The sequence below is a fragment of the Trachurus trachurus genome, assembly GCF_905171665.1.
Source record: "Trachurus trachurus genome assembly, chromosome: 20".
Classification (NCBI taxonomy): domain Eukaryota; kingdom Metazoa; phylum Chordata; class Actinopteri; order Carangiformes; family Carangidae; genus Trachurus; species Trachurus trachurus.
The window spans coordinates 22,301,071-22,317,841 of record NC_139911.1 but is presented as its reverse complement, the minus strand read 5'-3'; the positions used below and the strand labels follow the sequence as shown (position 1 = coordinate 22,317,841).

General features: G+C 44.2%; 1 protein-coding gene across 1 annotated transcript in view; it reads right to left on the bottom strand.

Moving 5' to 3' along the window:
• The window catches only part of LOC311003920 (LIM zinc-binding domain-containing Nebulette-like), a 58,034-nt gene that overhangs the window by 37,292 nt on the left and 3,971 nt on the right, over window positions 1–16,771 (bottom strand). The window contains exon 2 of the mRNA XM_083995832.1: window positions 16,531–16,625. Coding sequence (XP_083851958.1) covers window positions 16,531–16,625 — 95 coding nt within the window. The remainder of the gene's footprint in view (window positions 1–16,530; window positions 16,626–16,771) is intronic.

Here is a 16,771-nt window from a genome sequence, read left to right as displayed (position 1 = left end):
CAGGTCGGCTCAGGTCGAGGTGGCATCTGTGAAAAGTCACTGCGGTGCTGTATGCAGCATTCACGTGCAGTCGGAAAAACGGCCGTTGGTAACAAACCAGGTGTCATTTTAGTCACAGAAGTTCAGAGAAAGCCAGTAAAACGTGGGTCAGGTAAACAATACGACATCGCCATGACAACATATTGTCACGTGTATTGTTTTGCCTTGTGCTGATGGACCACTTGTTTACATAAAGGCTTGTTTATGCCGTTACGTGCAGCGGCTGTTGTCTGTCTGCCATCTAACCGATTTCACGTGAATGCAGCATGAAAAATACGACTGAGTTGCTTGCGATATAGGCTACAACCGCACCGCTAGATGGTAGGAATTCTTACACAATGTACCTAGATAGTTACACTGTCAAAGTGGAGTGTTTTGACATCCATGTTGCTGTTACCTGGCTTTGGTGTCATGACTTTAGATAAAATGAATTTAGCTCAACTAAGAAATGCAATCTGAGGAGACGAGCTGACAGGTGAGACATGTGAGGACGAGGGCAGGAACCTGCTGAACGTTAGCTTCAGTCCCCGCCACATCCTCAGTGAAGTGAAACCCTGAGCTGTAGGCACAGTTAGGCTTTTGATCTGAGCTCCAACACTTGTTTTAATTTACCCTTTGAATGAATTTGTATTTAATGTGAATAAGCTGTAACTGTGAAGAGGGCCAGCAGCACCGTGGAGTTAATTAGAGTGAAGAACGCAAGGCTAAAAGCTTCCAATGCAAAGAGCTGAGCTGGAGCCATGTGGTAATGATTGGAAAATTAAACCTGAAGAAAGATGGAAATACTGAATATGTTTATGTAACAGTTTATCTTAGTGTGCATCTCACTGTCACACACAACACACACACAATAACACAAATTCAAGTAAAAAAGAAAAAACGAATTACACCCACGGCTTAACAAACACTAAGGTGTTTCATACCTCATGGGCTAAATATAACCTCTGCCCAAATAACAGGAACACACACATGTAGCATTTAAGAACACACACCCACAAACACCGAAAGCACACACACAGTGTCCTTTTAACTGTTTCCACTAATACCCTCAGACACATCCTGCCTTTCTGTTGCTGCTGCGTTCAAACACCAGATTTACAATACACTAATGTGTGTGTGTGTGTGTCTGTGCGTGTGTGTGTGTGATGCAGAGCGGTGGGTGTGTTGTGGATACAGATTTAGATTTACCATTGTCTATAATGCTGCCGTACCATTGCCAAACGGCTCACAGCAGCAGTGACGCATACAAGTCTGACTGAGCATTCAGACACAAACATGGGGGGGGGGGGGTGACTCCACAGATAGATACATTAAGATTCATGATGCATTGTGATACACTGAAATCCAGGTCAGGAGGGTGAAATCCAACCTGAGTGAGGGGAGTGATACTGAAGCATAGTGCAGCAGTTACCTGGATGACAATGACTTAAAGGAATACTTCACAAAAAAATGAAATTCAGTCATTATTGACTCACCCTCATGCTGATGAATACTGAGTAGTTCTTTATTCCTCAAAGTGCATCTGGAGACCTGGGAGGCCGGTTTGTAGTCCAATGAAAACTATGAGAGTAATAGGGCCCGACACAAAAACGTCCATAAAACTACACAAAAACCACTGCTCGTCCACTGCAATCCAAGTATCCTGAAGAGATATTCGAAACGACGTAATTTATGCAAGTCCGGTGACGTCCGCGTGCATCACGTGAACGCGAGAGCGTCCAACAGGCAAATTCAATACAGGACTGTTTAGGCTGTAAAAATGTCCTAAATTATGTTGTTACTAAACTCTGGACTATATCCCTTCAGGACACTTGGATTGCAGTGGACGAGCAGTGTGGAGGAATATTTCAAGGTTTTTGTGTAGTTTTATGGATGTTTTTGTGTCGGGCCCTATTTTTCTCATATAAAGTTTTCGTTGGACTACGAACCAGCCTCCCGGGTCTCCAGATGCACTTTGAGGAATAAAAAACTACTCAGTACTCATCAGCATGAGGGTGAGTCACTAATGACTGAATTTTGTTTTTTGGTGAACTTTTCCTTTAAGACTTTCTAAGAGAGAAAAGGGATCAATGTGTCAGAACCAGGATAACAACAACCTATACTGTCACCAAATCCTTCATTTCTCAGCCCACTGAAATTGACAGACACTTCTACTACTTTGACCTTTACCTGTTTTTCATCTCATCTAATCAAATTCATAATACAGATATAATAAATGATGCAAACAGTGAGGACAGTGTTGTTCACACCCAGGCCCAGTTAAGCTGCACACAAAAAGAATAGACAGCTGACATTTTCAAGCTCCATCATTTTGCCATCACCATGAAGACCTTCTTGGCCCAAATGCTGCATTATTAGGAGCCTGGGAACATCAGTGTGTGAACAGTCATTCTCTTCTCTGTATGAGAGATGATTTTGCAGCACTGACTGAACACTGAACTAGATTATTGGAACAGAAGACTGTTATCATGGCTGTCGCTGCAGCTGAAACCAGGCCGGCTGCATGACGGTGGGATGGGCTATAGCCACACCCCCAACACAGTCCCCATCCTCAACAACACGACAACAATAACAACAAATGGACAGGAAGGTGGCGCCACGTGTTTGGATACTAACTGTTTGGTTTCTTTAGCGACCGTCGTCACGCAAAACACAGAGACGTAAAGCAACATGGACGCTGTTTTGGTGAATCACAGGAGTGAGACAGATGAAGGAGGGAGAGAGGACAGGATGGACAACTGTGTGTGTGTGTGTGTGTGGTCACTCTGGCTGCTCTCCATCTTCCTGCTTAGGTGTTGATGAAAATCTCAGCGTGGGCTCAGGACAGACTTGGCTCTTATAAACCATGTTGACATTTTAGCAACACAACAGACAATAAGAATCAAGGGAACACGCTGTATCTACTGTGCCCTGCACGGCTGCATGTGCTCTGTGTCACAGTTTACATGCACTGACACCACTTATTCAGTATTTTGTATCCGTACTTCAACACCACAGATATATGCATCAGAACTCAGATGACGACGTGTGTGTGTTGTGGCTGCTGCACCAACAGTGGTGCAGGGTCATTACTGAATTATTTACAGTTACAGTCTGTAGATTTCGTAACTGGAAATTTCTTCCAGCTCGCTATTTGCTACGTTCACAGTCGTGAAGCGTAGAAGACAGCCTCAAGACGTTCAAAGTTCAGGAAATCAAATATTCACTGGAGACGTGGAAGAGAAGATTCATTTCTACCGAAGTTCTGTGAGCTGATCAACTCCACACTCTTCAGCAGGTCAGTCGTTTCGCAAACATTCCGTATGGCATAGTGCTGCAGGAGTAAGTGTTAAAATCATCATCTTCCATAAAACAGGTTCCATCCAAGCTGAGTTTTCTCCTTGGCTTACAGCAGAGCAGAGTGACTGACAGGGTTAACCCTAACCCTTACTTCTGCTTTAAAGGACCACCCCAGCGTTTAACACTAGATCAGTTCACTAATCACGAGCAGAGCTCAGGCTCTTTTCCAGGGGCCATACAAATTTTGCTACCCTGTAAACATAAGCTGTCCCTATACGTGGTCTATGGAGGCTGAGAATTTCCTGATTGAGTACGAATACAATCAACATCATCATGAAAGTGGCGGCTTTTTGACATTTGCAACGGTTCCTCAGCTCCTCACCTCGGGCATGTGGGCAGCAGAGCCATGCTCAGTGGGCAACCACGCCAGAGTGGGGCTACCACGGCTACAGCGTGGAGCCGCCTCAATGTTAGCTAGCTAGCATGCTAGTTGGCTAATACGTAATAACGGCGCACAAAGAATCTTGGGAGGCCATGAAGGATAGGTCTGGTGTGTCCTCCTACAGGCAAAGGAAGGCCCGATTTGTCGACCGCATTTGGAGGAGCCTTCAAATTGGGACAGACCTCGTCGTGACACTGTGACATAATCGGCCTTCAAATGCTATCTCCAAAGGATGCAGCCACTGAATTAGGACACAACTATATTGTGCACTTGCTCCTATTCTTCAGCATTTAATGTATCAAAAATGATTGAAATTAGCAACATTTAGCAAACAGTATCTTTTAAGCAAATTTAGATCATTTCATTGGATTAAAGTAATCAGGTCTCATCAGTAAATGAGTGTGCTTTATCTTTATCTTGGGGAAATAATTGATCAAAGATAAACCTTTGATACAGGGCTGAGAACCCGAAGCAGTGATGTGCAGTCCGTAAGGTAACCGGTGTAGGTGGGTAATGCAGAGACCTTGGGTAAGACCTGCCCCACACTGAGGATTTTGATCTTTGGATTCAATAAGTGACCTGTAGTATGACTAATAGAATTTGACAAGATGAATCAGAAACAGTTTAAACCCCAGTTTATGATACAAAGCTGCAGACCCTCACATTTGACAATAAATTACATCAACAGTTGATGTGTTGAGTTAATTTTCTGCAAATTGATGAATTGACAAATAGTTTCATCTCAGAAACAGTCAACAGTGATCGCTGCAGTCCGCCGAGTGTGTGCTCTGCAACCAGTGGCCTAGTTTGACATTAGACACACTGCTGCATCGATACACCCCCAGGCATTCACAAATCCACTGTGTTCAAGCTTGGAAGTCTGTGTGTGTGTGTGTGTGTGTGTCAGTGTGGGAACAGCATATCAGCTCATATGCCACATCACTGCAGCCACCAGGATTAATCACCTTGACCTTCACTGTCATTGTTCACTAATAAAGATCAGAGGAAACCTGAACGTCCACGGTGTCCCCACACCGCTGCTTCTTATTCCACACGTGTTTCCTCAACATCTCGACTCTATCAGACCTGCATGATATTTACAGCTGAAACTTCAGTACATAACAAGCCTATAACACAAAGTATTATGGCCCATGACATGAAGATACAAGTATTTAAATGCATCTTCGACTTCAAACCCAGAAGTTCTCCTCTGTGTTACGTTTAATTACTTTACCTTCATCACCAGCGTTTAATGCTTATAATCGGGTCTCATGCTTTTCTGTTGGTGGCAGCCCCTGATAAAAGGCCATGACAAATGAGAGGAGTTTAATTCAGCCTTGCGCTTATTTAAGTAAGAGATATTATCACACAGAGGATTTAATAGCAGGCTGCCGGGCTGATCTACGGCTGCGATTAGAGGAGTTCAGGACAGGAGCCTCTGACTTTACCACTGGCTCAGGGGAGAAGACGTGCAATAAAGAGAAAACATGACTGAAGAAACAGAAACATCATAAGGAAACCTTCTTATATGTGAAGAGTTTGACAACAGATGTATAAAACAAGGAAACAGACTTACCCCAAATCATCCCTAAAGTCTCTAATAAGCAGACTGCTCCATATATCTTAGCAGCTCATCTCTTTCATGACTGTCACGTCAAACTCCTTCTCATCTTTTGCTTTCGACTCTCTCTCAAGTTTTTTTTTTCTGACATTTAAAGAATTTGCTGTTGCAGCCTACAACACACAAGCCCACACTCAGCTCTCTTTAAATGAAAGTAGTGTTTAACCTGAACCTGGAATCTAAGGTCTCTCCGCTCTCCAGTCATGAAATATTCCAGATTGGTCCGACAAATCCTCACAGGACTTACTAAATCTCTGTCTCTATAACCTTCCTCCTTTGTCTCGGGTTCGGTCTCACTCAGCAAACTGTGGTGGCGGATAAAGGAGTTTTACATCTTTATTACTGTAAAGAGGAGACATGAGGCTATGGTGTTCTCAGTGGCCTGCAGTTCATCTCAATCATACTGATACAGGGGAGGAGAGGAGAGGAGAGGAGAGGAGAGGAGAGGAGAGGAGAGGAGAGGAGAGGAGAGGAGAGGAGAGGAGAGGAGAGGAGAAGAGGAGGAGAGAGGGGATGGGAGGCGAGGGGGTGAGCAGAGGAGAGGAGAGAGAAGAGGGGAGAGGAGGGGAGAGGAGAGAAGAAGAGGAGGAGGAGAGAGGGGAGGGGAGGCGAGGGGGAGAGCAGAGGAGAGGAGAGAGAAGAGGGGAGAGGAGGGGAAGGGAGAGGAGAGGAGAAGAAAAGAGGAGGAGGAGAGGAGAGAGGGGATGGGAGGGGAGGCGAGGGGGAGCAGAGGAGAGGAGAGAGAAGAGGGGAGAGGAGAGGAGAGGAGAGGAGAGGAGAGGAGAGGAGAGGAGAGGAGAGGAGAGGAGAGGAGAGGAGAGGAGAGGAGAGGAGAGGAGAGATGGAACAGAACTGAGAAGAAGAAAAAGAGACCTCAGCCTCTTGAGAGTGTCCTCCTCCAGCAGCACCGCCTCCCTGATGGAGTGTTAGATGAGAAAGCAACATGAGTTTAACTGGAGACAATACTGACAAGTGTCCCATCACAAGGCTGTTTACAGAGACACAGTCCCTCTGACACCAGGACACTGTCTCCAGTGATCACTCTTCACTGTCCTCCATCTTTCTCTTCACTCATTCATGCGGAACGCTCCCAGCCGGCCTTCAATAGAGCCATTTCTCATCCACTTCCACCACTCATTCCTGTTCCTCTCTGAGCCTCCAGTCCCCCTCTCTACTCCTCAAATCCTCCACATTTCGACTTATTTATTTCTTTAAACCGTATTCAACTCCTGTCTCTGTCTTTCTATGTGCCTGTCTTTCCTAAACCCGCTCTTTCCCCCTTTTCCTTTCAACACACTCTTAGGTTGAAGCATGAAAGATTAGAAGGAGGGTTACATAAGTTTCCCAGCATCGTAGCTTTCAGCAGCTTCCTCTCTCAACACGCTGCACCCACCATCTTTTGTTTCTCACAGTCAGATTTATTCTCTGTCACTCCTTCTCTCTCCTTTCACTCTCACTCCTCTGATTCTGTCCCTGGAGGACGGAGCCATTTGAGTTGTTTTTTTAAAAGTTATAACTGTGAGACTTGTGTATTTCAACTATGCAAACTGAAGCAAACAGGGTCACTAAAGTCAAAGCCGATGACAAATCTACAACTGAAACAATCTTCACTGCCACCAACAGCCTCTCAGACCACAGATCCAACAGACAACTATCTACTTACAACTATTTGCTACTTACAACCACATTAGCCAATGTTAGCCTGCAAGCAATAGCAATAGAAATCTACCAAACAAATAACAGCAAGTTGGTTAATGCTATAGCATGTTTTTTTCTTTAGAATCCTGTTTTTGCTCTCAGAATTGTAGATATAATAGTGATTATAATAACAATAACACCAAAAATATCATTAATCTTCAACATGTCAAATTCTAAATCATATTCTAAACTATGCCCATGCATCTCATCTCTGCCTTTGTCAGAGGTCTTTGGTTTCTTTAGTGGAAAACAGGAAATCAAATCAACAGTCCATCTGAGAGAGAGCACAGTGTACTTTATGTATTAACATAAAACACCAACAAGAATGTAGCTCCTCATTAAGCTAATGAATATTTGATCAGGTTTCTGCTCACTGTTTGCAGGGAATGCAGCAGAATCAGACTCGTAAGTGGTGGTTTCTAGATGAGACACAGTTGACTTTTCTTATTATTATTTCATGTCCATATGCTTGAACCTTTGACTTTCTTTTTCTTTTTCTTTTTTTACCAAAGAACCAAACATGCTAGTTGAGCTTGAAGGGATAGTTCAACATTTTGGCAAATTGGCCCATTACCATTATCCCTATAGTTTAGGAGTAGGTTCGTTAGCTTTATTTGTCGGTGCAAGCTATTTTTAGAATGGCGGAGAAGAGTGGTGAGCTGCTCAGAGCTACGTTATGGAGGCTAATGGAATTTCTTGGTTTCCCTCATCAAACTCATCAAATACACAATCCAACAACTCCAAAACGCTCCCCTGGACAAGACCTGCACATTCACCACGCTATGAGATAATAATGTAACGTTACTAGACAGGAGTTGTTTTCGAGGCAAATGCTGAGACTGCTTGCCCAAAAACTGCCCCTGATGGGAACACGCATCAGCGGTTTTGCATGAAATCAGGGGCAGTCTTTGGCAAGCAGTCTCTGCATTTGCCTCAAAAACAACTCTGTCTCATAACGTTCCGTTATTATCTCATAGCGTGGTGAATGTGCAGGTCACAACTTGTCCACCAGAGCGTTTTGGAGTTGTTGGATTGTGTATTTGATGAGTTTGATGAGGGAAACTAAGAAATTTCATTAACCTCCATAGCATAGCTCTGAGCAGCTTGCACCGACAAATAAAGGTAACGAACCTACTCTTAAAACTATAGGGATTATGGCAATGGGCCAATTTGCCAAAATGTTGAACTATCCCTTTAAGTGCTGATGATCCAACAAGGGGTTTTCATGCCTATAAACTGGACATGGCTCATGGATTACTACAGGATTCAACTCGACTGTCGGCTCTAATGCTACAAGCTGCTGTGATGACACGGTGTTAACACAACTAGACTCTCCAAGCAGAGCTGTGGATCTTTAGGTGTTTCCTCCATAACTGATGCCTCCATACACTTGTTACAGTGACACTCTTCCACCTGCTCAATCCTTAAGATGACTTAACTGCAAACAGTGCTTATAAAGTACAGCTGCTGCAGAATGTGTTCCCCCATCCTGCTTTTCTACTGCCTCGGTGAAGCTGCAGAGAATTAGACTTTCTTCTCTCTGTGCCACTGAAGAGCACAATGAGACTGAGGCAATCTGGGTTATGTGGGCAGCAGTGTTACATAACAACATGGTCTTTATCGTAACAATCTGAGCTGCTAAAAGGCAGTTAACATGCAGACGACATGTAAAAATCATGTGAACACATGTTCGGTTACATGCAAGGTATGGTATCCAGAGTAATGACCTCTTTAAAACTTCAGTCATGTTCATACAAGCAGCTGGTGTGCAGCGTTACATAAGCAGCTTTGATTATTATTTATTAACATAAAGGGCAAATTAATTAAACAGAAACATCTCACACAGGAAGAAACTTGCTGTGAACTTAGTCGCCAGCCTGCGTCTGATCTGCTGTTCTTATTCTGAAGCAGCTGCCACATTGTGATCCTACAGTAAGTTTGGTTTGGTTCCAATCAAGAGAGTGGAGTTTCACTTATATTATTGCAAAGACAAAAACAAATGGATAAATGTAGTTAGTGAGCTAAGGAGAAGGTAAACTAGGAAAAGCTGTGGTGCAGCTCAGAGGTCAAAGGACAGGCTGGTTCACAGAGGGCAGTCATACACCACAGATTAAAACTCATGACCTGCCATAGGAATCTATGTGTGTCTGTGTGTGTGACAGTGTGTGGCATTGTGCGGGATGGTGTGCATTAAGGAAACAGAGCCCAACGTGGGAATAATGATGCTGTGAGATTTGCATCATCATGGTTACCTGTGTGTAAACATTTACCTTGCTGTATTAGTCCTTTGATGAAGTCAGAAAGCCTTGTGTGTGAAAGTGTGTTAGTGCTCATGTGCTTCTATAATCCCTCACTCACCCCAAACCCTTCCCCCTTGCAGATCGGATCTTAAGAAATACTGCATCATGACCATAAAACCCCTGAACTGTTCCCCCTCTGATTGTCCCCAACTCCAAACCAACTACAAAAGCCCTCACTAAGGTGCTTTCAGACAGACACTTTCTGGTTCTGGCTCTGGCTCTGGTTGCGTTCTGGAGTCTCAGAATCTCGGTGCTTTATGGTGAACCAGACCACATTCACACTAGTTTAGATGGAACCAAAATGGGAGGGCATTACTCTGCATTACTCAGAAATGTTGCTTTTCTACTGTCTCTGTAATCATTCTTCAGTTTTTTTAAGTTTATTTTATATTTGGTCTGGTGTTGGAGTGGACCCAGCTGTGGACATCTCTTCCCCAAGTTCAAAGATAAGAACTACTTTACTTTATTAAGCCACAAAAGGGAAATTCATACAACTTCTTCTTTCTTGTTCTGCTTTCTAGCTTTTCTTGAAATTCTGTAGACGCCCAAATCTCCACCAAACATTTCATTTCTAGCAGACCACTGCAAATGTTTCTCCAGGTTGTCAGTCACTGCCTTCTTCTCCTTCCTGCTCATCTTCACAGGCTAGATAGCAGCCGGGTAGGCACGGGTGGGCGCACGCCACCAAACGGAAAACCCTGCCCACCCAGACAGTTTGCACCAGTTGGACATATCCTATATGACCAAATAGCCCGCGTACAAATACGCACCTGTGCTAACGGCCTGGTCCCACTGCACGTGGAACCGAAGCGCAGCGCCGTGGAGCAGAGGCAGTTTCAGATAGGCGCACATGTTAACTGGTCTGCCTGGTCGCACATCTCTCGCTGTGGAGCGCAGTGCGCGCGCCTACAGCGCTTCAGATCGGTTTCATTAACAGCCACCGGGGTCCGACCTCATTCAGCATGGGCCGGGCGATTGTATTTGTGTTTTTTTTAACAGCGTTTGGCTCTCACCTCTGTCAGCCAGCCCCTCCTCCCGCTCTCTCTCTCGCATGCAGATGCACGCACGGCACGCGCACACACACACACACAGGCCGCGCTGGACTGCTAATAGACAAAGACAAAGAGATAAATGTGCTAATTGTACAACGTTGAGATTACCGCGATCAACCCCGCGGGAAAAAAAAGTAGTTTTGTTCCAGTGGTCCTACGGTGACTAAATAATGTAAATAATATAGGCTATTGTCATAGTTAGAGTCCTGATTTTGGTAGCCTACTGTTATTATGTAGACTATAAGCTGTCAATCTCCTGGCAAAAGTTTCTGCCCACCCACTTTAATGCATGCCCACCCACCAGCTGATTTCTGGCTACGCTACTGCTAGATAGGCTAATACGACACGCCCACTCATGATGTCATGGTTCCCAGGAAAGGAACAACTATTTCTTGGTTCCCTGGAGAACCAACTTTTCAGATTCTGAACCTGTTATTTTTTCAGTCTGAATGCCCCGGCCGGTTCAAAATTGGTTTTGGGAATTGGAACTGGCACGGAGCCAGTGTGCCACGTCTCCATGGGACCTCAAAGACATAAACATATTTTCACAATGCACTTAGCCTGAGGCTAACAGAGCTTGGCTTTCACACTGGTTCAATCTTTGCACAATCTAATGTAGGTTAAACTCAAGCTGGGGCCTGAGGCTTGCTGGCCTTGCCCCGGAGCAGGGGTATAGTTTGTTGGGTATCCCCCCTGAAAATAGTCTTCACACACAAAAGGTGCCACGCTACAATGAACAATTGACAATGCATCACATTTGGTTGTCCAATCACACTGCTTCTACAACAGAAGCAGGATGCCATACAGAAGAAATGAATAGAAAAGCCATAGAGCGGACAATGTGAGGCCGTCAGGATGCATTTGTTGTCACTACAGTGTCACCACAGCCACAGCTCGACAACGGAAACAACAATGGAGACGGATCATGACACAAATAGTCAAGACAACACACACCATGAGGCTGCAGCAAAAACAGACAGAGAGACAGAGAGACAGACAGAGAGCCGGAGCCTTGAAGAGACTCTTTAATTACAGGGCGCTAATTTGCGCGCAGACTGCTACATGTTACACTGAGGTACAAAAGCACAACAACTCTCACTGTGAAGTGAGGAATCCCTGCAGGAAGTGCGCTGCTGTGTTGTGCACAGTAAACAAACCTGTCACAGTAGCTGTACGTAGGGAGGGAGACGAGAGGCAGCAGTGGAACAAACTTATTACTCAGTGATTCAGAAAACTGACAGTGAGGAGACTGATCTTGTTCAGCTTCGCCTTTTCTCTCTCTTTTCCCTTTAAACACAGAGACACAGTTTTCACACGTTTACATCTGAGGGGAAACATCAACTCCAAGATGTTCGCTAAGTTTCTTTATTACATATTGATGCTTATTTCTTTTTTAAACTATCAAATTTAAAGCAGATATCAGCTTCACGGCCGTTTCGGCTAATGCTGCGTTCAAGGCAGGCTTTTGAAACCGTAAGTTACAGCTTCAAGTCACAACTACGACTTGGTAGCGTTCCAGGTAACCCGTAGCTCGTGTTTTTACCATCCTGTTGTCTGTGAAAGTTCCCTATAACGGCCACTCGTAACTTCCGACCCGTGAACTCGTACCAGATCGAACTGGTATGACTTCACAGGAAGGAAAAACACAAAGTACGAGTTTCTTTGAACGCACCATGAGTTAGCAGCCCCCGCCCTTGTCAGGCATCAATTGGTCCTCGTGCTACGTCACCACATTCACGCGCATCCCTTGGCTGCACACACAGCCCTTCATGCCGTTCTCTCTCCTCATTGGATAACACTTGTATCCCACAAGGAAAATTTTCTCCTCGGGTTACAGCAGAGCAGAGTGACGGAGAGACTCGTGTTTAGGCTGAAATACTTCATGTAAGTGATTGCTGACGGAAAATAGGACTATTTAGGACTTATATTAACAAAAACATTCCACTGATATCTGCTTTAACTATTAATAACAAACACCCACAGGATTTTACACTTTTCCTGTGAAGTCCCGATGGTTGGTTCTTAAGATGAGTGTATAAGGCTTCTGATATCTGCCTTATCATCAGACTACATCTACCTTTATACTATTGGCATTCCCTTCCTTTCTCTCACTCTCTTTCTCCCTCTCCCTCTCTCTCTAAAGCCATTAGCTCCACAGTGTGTGAGGGAGCAAAGTGGGTTGACCTGGATTAACCCAAACCACAACATGTGAGATGAGTGAAATCCAAAGCACTGACAGCACACAGGATTCAGTCTGTGCTGCAGATGCAAAAATGAACTAAAAATAAATCTGTGGAAAGCCAGGATTCATTAACACATATGATCCACTTTAATTCCACCTATCTTACACTGCACTGAGAGCTGGTGGAGTTTAAAAACAAATCGTCGGTAAGCGTCAGCGTGCAGCTACATGAAGTACAGCTATGTACAACACAACACAACATACTGTACACTCTGCATGCTGTTTGTGGAGAAGCTGCCTTTGAAGGTGAAAGATTGCAATGGTCTCAAAGATCATTACAATCTGCAGTCTCTGTTTGAAAGGTGTGTACTGAAACAGGTGAAGAGAATCCTGGAGGAGCCATCCCATATCATATCACAGTACCAGCTCTTACCATCAGGCAGGCGATACTGAGCCCAGCGGTCCAGACTAAACAGATACTGTACAAGAACTCCTTCGTGCCTCTGTCAGTACCTGTGTTCTGAACAGGAGCTTTAAATTGCTAAATTTTTTATGATCTATTGTGTTCTTTGTAATTCTTATTGTGCACTCTCTATGGCGTTTTTATGTGTATTGTTGATGGGTCTGGCGGCATTGAGCCAAAGCCAAATTTCCCCTCAGGGGGACAATAAAGTATAAATCTATCTATCTATCTATCTATGGATGAGATGCTCACTGTCAAGTGGCAAATATAAGAAAAAATCATTCAGTTACATTAAATAAAATTGTGCTTTAAAGGGATACGCTAACATTTTTTTTTTCGTGTCTTGAGTCCATGACAAGCAGATAGACACCGTCCTTTCGACTGTGCGTGCAGTAACAAGGGAGATACGGGCAGAGCTGGCGCACCGCTAATTAGCTTAGCTCAAACGCTGCAAGTGCAGTGTTGCCAACTTGGCGACTTTCTCGCTAAATCTGGCGACTTTCCAAACCCTCTTGGAGACTTTTTTTGTCAAAAGCGACTAGCGACAAATCTAGCGACTTTTTCCAGTGATATTACAAACGTTTCTGGACCTGAAAGCACGTTATCACAGCTGTTTTCAACGAGCAGCGGCGCTGCCGTGAGCACTCACCGGTAGTCAGCCTACACAGTAGTGTCACGGAGCTGCCTCCGCTGCATTCAGAGACGCACTGCTGCTCCACGCTATAGACAAGAGCGCCGCTGCTGCCACTGAGGGTAGGTTAGCTTCCTATTTCAAAGTAAAAGCACAAATTCTATCGCCATGGTTTTCTGTATGTAAAGGGCAACGGGTGTTTTATTTTGTGAAAGTAACCGGAAGTGCGTTGGTCACAACAGCTAGCTTGAGTAGCGCCGAATTCATCCGAACAAAATTGTAAACAGCTGGTATTTAGACAAATTAACAACACACTGCTGATCTAAACGGCTACTTTCTCGCCTAAAAATGTTTGAAATGTCAATAAAGTGATATATTTACAGAGTTTAGAGCTAAAATGAAATCAGCTTCTGACTGCTGATTTTGGCTCGGGTAGGAGGCAGGCTAACACTACCTATGCACTTCCAGCGTTTGAGCTAAGGTAATTAGCGGTGCGCCAGTTCTGCCCGTATCTCCCTCGTTACTGCACGCACAGTCGAAAGGATGGTGTCTATCTGCTTGTCATGGACTCGGGAGTGAGGCAAGACACGAAAAAAAAATGTTGGCGTATCCCTTTAACAGGTGTTGCAGGGTGTGTGTGTGTGTGTGTGTGTGTGTGTGTGTGTGTGTGTGTGTGTGTGTGTGTGTGTGTGTGTGTGTGTGTGTGTATGTGAATGTGAACTCAAAACTTCATTAATATCTTAGCTGCTTTTGTAAGCAGATATCCAGAGCTATCTCAGCTGATCAACCCATGCATACTCAGAAGTAGGAACTTTGTGATAATTATGAATAGGATCACCTGCATCAGTTGATTAGTTCACAGTGAGGAAGAAAAGTGCTCTAACCTCTCATTGGTTCTTCTCTATTACCACTCTACAGCGCTGTGAGCACAAATGAAGTCCTGCAGTTGTGTGAAGTATTACTGTAAAAGTACACTGGACATAAGAGGAACTCATGTTATACATAGATGTCTGAATTTTTCCATTAGGAGCTCTGGCATGAAAAGTCTTTTCACGGCTGCATCTGATGCTTTTAGCACTGTGAGCAGCCTGTTCACCATTTACATGCTGTTTGTTTATATGGGAGGGGGTGGGACAGGTCTGAGTGGAAACAAAGCTGGTGTGTTCCACCAGCTGAGAGGAAACGCCTTTTTAACCTAACAGGTCCAAAGGTCATGTTAAACCCTCTCTGCCATTAAGTCCACTATGGTGAGTGTGTGTGTGTGTGTGTTTGTATGTGTTTGTGGAGCCATCAAGTCAGTGCTGGTTTGTCTGACCAGTGGTAGAGGTGGACAAAGCGGGTTTTTGTTCTTGTCTGTGCTGGGACTTTTTGCTGTGATGAATTTAAAAAATAACAAATTACTATTAGTATTCACTTCCCCTCGAGTATCAATTAACTTTTCTACATTTCTGTGTGTGTAGGGAGGAGGAAAACAACAACACAAAGCACAATCCCATGTTTTTAGGTGAGTGGTGCAAAAACAAATAAGCTTTGCTGATATGATGAGCAACTCGGAGCAACGAGGTCAAAGGTCAAAACCGCAGCCCTGCCTATAAGATGCTTCTCCTGCACAAGCTATAATTTACTCCCATCATCCATCAAGCGTGGCCTCCTTTCGCCGCTGTCTATGAAGGTGTGGCCATAGGCTAAATGTTCTATAAGAGCAATAAGTGGCAGTGTAGTGCATCAAGCTGTGCAGATAATAACAAGCAATATGGAGAAATGCACAGATCGCGGGGTTGTAAACAGCTGCAGGGCTGGGCTCCCAACCAAAACCACCCAAACCAACCAAAACCAAAACCCAAACCGCCGCTGCTATAAAAACCTCGATGGTTACGAAGCGCCTGCAGGCAGGAAGCAGAGAGCACATAGTAACACAGCAGCTCCAACCAGTGGGTGGTGTTTCTACTCAGAGGCAGTTCATAGATATCAAAGTCATAACAAACAAACAATAAGCACAATAAAGTTATGAGTTATAGTTAGGGATGTCCCCGATCCGATCACGTGATCGGAAATCGGAGTCGATCACGTGATGTTCAAAGGATCGGAATCGGGTGGAAAAGATCCGGATCACTCTGTAACGTTACGTTGTCCATACATCCATGTTGCAAACATTACACATTTGCGGACATATAGGGTTAGGATTATATATATCATATTACACTGTATCCATACTTATCAAATGTCAGCATCAAATGTCGGCATCAAATGTTGCAGTAGGGTTTTTTGTCATATTATATTAACTTCCTGTCACCAGTAGGTTATGCTATAAGTATGACTCAACAGTGACGTATAGACTCTGTCTCGTAGCGTCCCGTTATTATCTCATAGCGTGGTGAATGTGCAGGTCACAACTTGTCCACCAGAGCATTTTGGAGTTGTTGGATTGTGTATTTGATGAGGGAAACCATTAGAAATCCCATGAGCCTCCGTAGCGTAGCTCTGAGCAGCTCGCGGCTCTGCTCCGCCGTTCTAAAAATAGCTTGCACCGACAAATAAAGGTAACGAACCTACTGCTATGACTATAGGGATTATGGCAATGGGCCAATTTGGCAAAATGTTGAACTATCCCTTTAAGCAACAACTTGGATGTGTTCTTTCTTTTTTGCATTGCCAAAGTATTGGTTTGGATAAAATGACTCGGACTCTGACTCTGGGGCAAAAAATGTGATGGGGACATCCCTAGTTATAGTTGAAAGCAGAATGTGGTGTTATTCTGTTATTCATAGAGAGAAACAGAGAGACCTAAGAGTTACATGAAGAGAGAGAGGGATCTTGACTCACGCGTTGCAGTAGGGTTTCTTGTCATAGCCTTTGTAGTTCTTCATGTTCAGGGTCATCTTGCAAACCTCGCAGTGGAAACATCCTTTGTGCCAGTTCTGGGGACCACACACACACACACATTATTGCATTTGACCACTCATGTTTGGCCTTCCTTAGATGGTGCTTGACAGTCATCATAAAGAAACAGTTTTGTTGTTGTCACAGTTTCTCTTAGCTGACAGTGTCTAATGTCAAATATAAA